The following is a 7500-nucleotide window of genomic DNA, read 5'->3' as shown; positions in this document are numbered from 1 at the left end:
CCTCTGTCACACACACACACACACACACACACACACACACACACACCCCTCTCAGGGGAGCAGTTTCGCGGCGGCAGGCTAGCGTTAGCATCACAGCATCATCAGCACCGCTGCTGCTAGAGCAGAAAGAGGGGGAGTCATGTTTTCCCTCTCTCTCTCTCTCTCCCTCCATTTATCTCCCTCCTCCCCCCCCCCCCCTCCCACCTTCTCCGGGGGGTCGGTGCTAGCCAGCAGCGCGTGCTCCAGCTCGCGGACTCGTCCCTCCAGCCTGTCGATCTCCTCGTCGCGATCGGCCGCCTCCCTCTGCAGCCGCTCCGCCTCCAGCAGGAGCTCGCTGCACCAGTCTGCCTTCTCCTTCAGCTGGCGGGTCAGCTGATCCACCTGGGAGGGGGGGGGGGGGGGGGGGGGGGGAGGGGAGGGGGGAGAGGGGAGGGGGGAGAGAGGGGAGGGGGGAGAGAGGGGCTGTAATGAGGACGGAGAGATGGAGAGTCCTGACTGATGATGATGTCTTTTTTTACAGGGAAGGTTTCCTAAAATATATACAGGCTGTTTTTTTCAAGCTGTTTCCACCTGAGAGAGGGATGGAGAGGAGAGGAGAGGAGAGAGGAGAAGAGAGGGTTGGAGAGGGGAGGAGAGAGGGATAGAGAGGAGAGGAGAAGAGAGGGATGTAGAGGAGAGGGATGGAGAGGAGAGGAGAAGAGAGGGATGGAGAGGAGAGGGATGGAGAGGAGAGCTTTAATGAGGAGGGAGGGGAGAGGAGAGGAGAGGAGGAGAGAGGGATGGAGAAAGGAGGAGAGCTTTAATGAGGAGGGAGAGGAGAGGAGGAGAGAGGGATGGAGAGGGGAGGAGAGAGGGATAGAGAGGAGAGGAGAGGAGAAGAGAGGGATGGAGAGGAGAGGAGAAGAGAGGGATGGAGAGGAGAAGAGAGGAGAGGGATGGAGAGGAGGAGAGCTTTAATGAGGAGGGTAGTAGGGATGGACGGTTTTTCGGTTAAACCGAAAACCGGGGTTTATAAAAATAGAAACGGTTTTTTATCAAAACCGTCTGAAACCGGATTTTTTTTTTTTTTTTTAAAATTTTTTTTTTTAAGAATAAAATAGAATAAGAATAAAACTGGAACATGTCACATGTTTGTCGTGTGTGAAAATAACAATGATACAGTCTGAATCTGCCGCGCAATGAGTGAGAGGTTTGGTCAGTTGTGAAGAATATCTAATTGGGATTATATTTAAGGGTAACGAATCACTCTATGGGAAAGATAGTTGCCTTCAGTTATTGGTAGATAGGAAAGGTTTTTTACAATTACTCGCTTACATTTAATAAGATCATTTTCGCTGCTCTCTGTAAAGCGCATTGGGTCACTTTTGTGAGAAATGCGCTATAGAAATAAAATGTGATTTGATTTGAAATCAATCAATCAAACTTTATTTATGTTCTATAGCACAAATCATGCATTGAATGTAACTCCAAGTGCAGTATTTACTAAACCACAATATAATAAAACAAGAGCTATACGGATCAAGAGTGTTTGTGCACAGCGCCACTGTGTGTGAAGGCGCTACTGAAAGTGATGACAGAACGCATGTCTCAGAAGATACGCGGTCACTTAGTGACGCAAAGTTAGTTCTGTATTTATCTCTATCTGTATTAGTACATTTATTTTGAAAGCTCTATTTTGACAGCTCTACCATGGGCACTTTTATTTTGATGGGGCATTCTTTGTTGATTGACTTACGACAGTTCAGGACGAGTCAGTCTCGCGGCATGTGGTTTTTATGAAAAGCTTTAAGTATGTTCACTGCATAATTCTAAGTCTAATATTTCAGTGATTATTGAGCAGTATTCAAATATTTAAATACATTGAGCAGCAGCTGAAACTTTGAAGACGCTGTTCCAAGAGATGATCTTCCGTGCAGGCGTGCACCCTGGATCAGCGGAGCTGGTGTGTTAAGTGTTCATGTGTTTTCATGTATGGTGTAGCTTACAAAAGTCTGCCTTTCCACTTATATTTGTGAAACTAAGTAGCCTAAATGTGTTGCGACTGTGCTTACGGTGTTTTAATGGTGTTCGACATGAGTGTATTGTAGCAGTTGGGCTCAATAAATAGAAATTGGCGGTCTTTTTTGTTTAGTTTTTTTTTTCAAGTTTTTTTTTTTTTTTTTTTTTATGTATTTTTCGGTTAACCGGAAAACCGCGGTTTTACTCTCTGACGGTTTTTCGGTTTCAATAATTGGAAACCGTCCATCCCTAGAGGGTAGAGAGTGTACTGAAGGAGTGTCTCAGTGCCAGCAGAAGGAGGGGGGTCAGCTGATCCACCTGTCACCGAGGAGAGGGAGAGACGGAGGGGAGAGAGGGAAAGAGGGGGAGGGTGAAGGAGGGAGAGGAGAAGGAGGGGGAGGGTGAAGGAGGGAGAGGAGAAGGAGGGGGGGGGTCTAAATGAGGATCTTGCAGACAGACAGGTTACTAGTGGAGATAATGACGTTGGATAGAGAGGCTGAACAGGACGGTGGGTCCCTCTGTCATCTGAGAGAGGGAGGAGACGAGGGAAGAAAGGGAGGGAGAGAGAGAGAGAGGGAGAGAGAGAGAGAGAGAGAGAGAGAGAGAGAGAGAGAGAGAGAGAGAGAGAGAAAGGCAGAGTGGTGGAGGGGGGGAGCGAGGTGTTTCCATTCACTCTGACAGGCCGGAGCCACATACAGACAGCTAGCGACACTAGCTGTTAGATCAGCTGAACTCTGGGAGAGAGGGGGGGGGGATAGGAGGGGATAGGAGGGGGGGGGATAGGAGGGGAGGGGGGGGGGGATAGAGGGGGGGTATAAAAGGGGGTAGTTTCTACACAGCTAGTAGCAATACCTTAAAGGCCACCAGATCCACCTGCGATAGACATGGGAGAGAGAGGGAGGAGAGGCAGAAGCAGAGGAGTAAGAGAGGAGAGCGGGAGAGAGGAGAGAGAGAGAGAGAGAGAGAGAGAGAGAGAGAGACAGAGAGAGACAGAGAGAGAGAGGGGAAAAGAGAGGAAGAGAGAGAGAGAGAGAGAGGAAAAGAGAGGAAAAGAGAGGAAGAGAGAGAGAGGGGAAGAGAGAGAAGGAGAGGAAGAGAGAGAGAGAGAGAGGAAGAGAGAAGGAGCCTTTAATGATGAAAGCAGTGACAGGCCTCTACAGTACAGCCGGTGAGGTATAACAGACAGGCAGTTATATTAATTATATAGTTGACTGGTGATCAGAAGGTCATGAGTTCAAATCCCACCTGTGAACAACACCACCAGTGTGCCCTTGAGTAAGGCCCTTAGCCCTCAGTTACTCCAGGGAGACTGTCCCTGTAATCTCTAATTGTAAGTCACGTCGGATATTAAGTGTCTGTCTTTAAATGGTTAAAATGTAAACTGTATATAACTGGAGGAGGATGGTGGAGGTAGAAATCGGAGGACGGGCTGATTGAAAGGCATGGAACGGAATGAGGAATGGTATCAAACAGTGGTGTAGTCTACGTGATACGCAGGACTACACCGTATACCCGCTAGGAAAGGCCAAGGATTTCCATATACCCACTTAAACATGTGTGAGGATACGCAACAGCGTTTTGTGACACAACTTTCATTCCTAAAATTCACCCCTTCTGTGTTACGAATACGAAGCACTTGACTTTGGACCATTGGGGCTGACTATAGCGTCATATACCATCAATGGGGGGAAATGTGACATGAAATATGTCAAAATGCAGCACTATCATGCACAGATCAGCCTTAAAACATGCAGTGTTTGGTCAGCTACATGCTCACATCCAGTCTCCCGCTCACTGCTCTATATCAAAAATGGCACATCCATCAATAATATTACATAATAAGAACTGCTCGGATTAGATTGCGGGTTGTTTCGGTTAAATAAGTGCCGCTATAGAGTCGTATACCATCAAGGGGGGAAATGCGACATGAAATATGCAGCATTACCATGCACAGATCAGCCTTAAAACATGCAGTGTTTCCTCTATATGCATTTATTCGTGGCGGGCCGCCACAAATCAATTTCCTCCGCCACTAATGATTCAGTCCACTTTGATTCAGGCTGCGCAACGATTATTAGTTATTATGACCGGAGAACAGAAAAAAAGCAGATTGAAGCTAGATTTAGGCCGCTTCCAGACCAACATTTCGTTACGATTTAGGGTGTAGTAAATTACAATATGTTACAATGTTGCAATTAACCTCGTCGTTTTTGTTCGCACTACAATCGAGACTGAATCGCTCTCAACAGGAGCGCGGCGCAAGGCGACGCTTGCAAAACAGTTTTGTGATTGGTCCGAATTTCGCGGGACATTTGGATTTCAGGAAATCACTCTCCTCGCCCGGCGCGCGTCCCTTTAATCCCGTATCCTAATCGAAAATGTAACATCATCAGCGACGACTGTGGGTTATTGCATTTACTGCTGTTCTCTGGTTCATGTTCTTATACCAGTGCTCAGTATACGAGTATTTTAAATGAACATTCGTAATATAGTCTGATGTTCATGGTCAACTAAATCAACCTATTTTGTGAAACAAATAATGTTCCCGCTAATGGGTTAACCGAGCAGCCTCGCACCTAACGCTAGCTTCGAACTATTCATAGCAATATGCGCGGGGCAAAAATAATCTATTGCCTCTAAAATCATCACGAACAGAACGGCGGAGGTACGGGTAAGCAGGGCTCATGTCGGTGTCATGAAAGGTAAGAGTTGGTTTTCTTTAACTCAGCTGATGCATTACCTTGCTGTTGATTGTTTACCGAATGCTTCATCTGACTGTCACACTGTGATTTTACTTGTGTAAACAGTAACGTTAGCCGGTTTTGTGCGTGTACTCTCATGTAGGCCTACTTGTATTGATGAGCTGATGATCTTTCATTGTGTGTGTGTGTGTGTGTGTGTATGTATGTACAGTATGTGACTGTCAGTCACAAGTTTATATTCTACGGATGTTGTTCAGTGCTGTATGCGCGTTCCCGGTTCCATGTGTAGCCTACTCTACTCTTGTGTACTTTATATTCGATGAGCTGATGATCTTTTGATTGATTGATTGAAAACTTTATTAGAAGATTTGCAGAAGTAGGTACATGAAAGTACATATTACATACAAGGTCAACTAATAGGATAAAAACCCAAGAAAGCCACTGGCTTATTTCAATTGGGGTCCTTGATTCTCAATTCTGTGTGTGTGTGTGTGTGTGTCATGCGTGTTCCGCATGCCACCCTCTAGTTTTGGTGAAATTACGTCTTTGTTTTGAGCGCCAGTGCGCATTTTATGCGCGTGCACACGGAAAAAAAAATGTAAAAAATGAGGAAAAGGACCACCCCGCCACTGATGTGGGACATCCTGGAGGAAACACTGACATGTAATGTCATATATATAACGTTAGACAGGGAGCGCAGATTTACTTTTATGGCGTTCCGAAATAAACAATATGAGGCTGGGAGGGAAAAATCACAGTATACCCACTAGAAAACACTAGACTACACCACTGGTATCAGCGTTTGTTTGACATCGTTCCTCATTCCATTCTATGCATTACAATGAGCGAGTTCTCCGCTTTCTACCTCCACCAGCCTCCCCTGGTATGTGCTGTAGCTGGGAGTGATGGCTGAGGTCAGACCTGAGGAGAGGCTGGGAGGTACAGCCAATCAGGGACAGGCAGGCAAACAGCAGCTTCAACACAGCTGTGCACAGAACCATCCACCAAAGTCACGTGTTACAGACCCATCCACCAAAGTCACGTGTTACAGACCCATCCACCAAAGTCACGTGTCACAGACCCATCCACCAAAGTCACGTGTTACAGACCCATCCACCAAAGTCACGTGTTACAGACCCATCCACCAAAGTCACGTGTTACAGACCCATCCACCAAAGTCACGTGTCACAGACCCATCCACCAAAGTCACGTGTTACAGACCCATCCACCAAAGTCACATGTTACAGACCCATCCACCAAAGTCACGTGTTACAGACCCATCCACCAAAGTCACGTGTTACTGTTCCAGTCTGTCTGGTCTGGGATCATATTCAGGCCACCGGGTCCTGTTACCTCCCTGTTGTTCAGAGGGACACTGAGCTGCCTGTTTACAGCCACACCAGCCTTTATCACTAGTGTGTGTGTGTTACGGCCTCTCCCATTAGTGTGTGTCTGTGTGTGTGTGTGTGTGTGTGTGTGTGTGTGTTACGGCCTCTCCCATTATCAGAGAACAATAGGAGGGAGAAACCTAACGGGGGGGGGTCCCTCAGGGTCGCATGTTGGGCCCTCTGTAGTTACGGCTACCTCTCTACTTCCGCTCTCCTAGGTCACCCAGACTAGCAGATCTAGTGTTTATTCTCTATGATGTCTCCTAGCCTACCAGATCTAGTGTTTATAACTCTATGATGTCTCCTAGCCTAGCAGATCTAGTGTTTATAACTCTATGATGTCTCCTAGCCTAGCAGATCTAGTGTTTATAACTCTATGATGTCTCCTAGCCTAGCAGATCTAGTGTTTATATCTCTATGATGTCTCCTAGCCTAGCAGATCTAGTGTTTATATCTCTATGATGTCTCCTAGCCTACCAGATCTAGTGTTTATAACTCTATGATGTCTCCTAGCCTAGCAGATCTAGTGTTTATAACTCTATGATGTCTCCTAGCCTAGCAGATCTAGTGTTTATAACTCTATGGTGTCTCCTAGCCTAGCAGATCTAGTGTTTATATCTCTATGATGTCTCCTAGCCTAGCAGATCGAGTGTTTATAACTCTGGTAGCTCCTGTCCTGGGGTTAGGGTCAGGTCAGTCTGACTCCGACTCAGGCCCTCTGTAGTCATGGTTACCAACAGACTCAGGCCCTTTGTCGTCATGGTTACCAACAGACCCAGGCCTCTGTAGTCATGGTTACCAACAGGACCCAGGCCCTCTGTAGTCATGGTTACCTCTCTGCTCCTCTGCTCTCCTCCGGCCAGCTGCTTCTGAGGGTTCTTCAGCTGCTGTTCCAGGGTCAGGATCTCCTGCTGGAACACGTCTCTCTCATGCTCCCGGTCCACGGCCTGCTCCTGAGGGGGGGAGGGAGGGAGGGAGGGAGGGGAGGGGAGGGGAGGGAGGGAAGGAGGGAGCAGGGAGGGAGGGAGGGAGGGGAGGGAGGGAAGGAGGGAGCAGGGAGGGAGGGAGGGAGGGATGGAGGGGAGGGAGGGAGGGAGGGAAGGAGGGAGGGAGGGAGGGAGGAGCAGGGAGGGAGGGAGGGAGGGAGGGAAGGAGGGAGGGAGGAGGGAGGGAGGGAGGGAGAGAGAGAGAGGGAGAACTTGAATGAACAGCTCACGAACAAGCCCACTGTAGACAATTTGACTTCGATCATCCCAAGCACACCCCGTGTATACAGACTACAAAAACCGTAAGCTCACAGCCACTTTACTACTGAACCCTTACCCTATCTATTATCACTAGTGGACCACTAGTGTATCCTGTCTTACCTGTAATGTCACTCTTATCTTGTATTACGCCTGTTACTTTATTTT

At 47.6% G+C, this 7500-nt stretch overlaps 1 protein-coding gene across 1 annotated transcript in view; it reads right to left on the bottom strand.

The window, feature by feature from the left end:
- Positions 1–7500, bottom strand: part of akap9 (A kinase (PRKA) anchor protein 9) — a 123861-nt gene that overhangs the window by 31267 nt on the left and 85094 nt on the right. Inside the window, exons 26-27 of the mRNA XM_080531994.1 lie at positions 6922–7041; positions 205–381 (exon numbers count right to left, since the gene is read on the bottom strand). Coding sequence (XP_080388120.1) covers positions 205–381; positions 6922–7041 — 297 coding nt within the window. The remainder of the gene's footprint in view (positions 1–204; positions 382–6921; positions 7042–7500) is intronic.

This window comes from Nansenia antarctica, assembly GCF_963989245.1.
Source record: "Nansenia antarctica genome assembly, chromosome: 5".
NCBI lineage: Eukaryota > Metazoa > Chordata > Actinopteri > Argentiniformes > Microstomatidae > Nansenia > Nansenia antarctica.
Note: the sequence above shows the minus strand (reverse complement) of the source record. Positions and strands in the feature narration are given on the sequence as shown.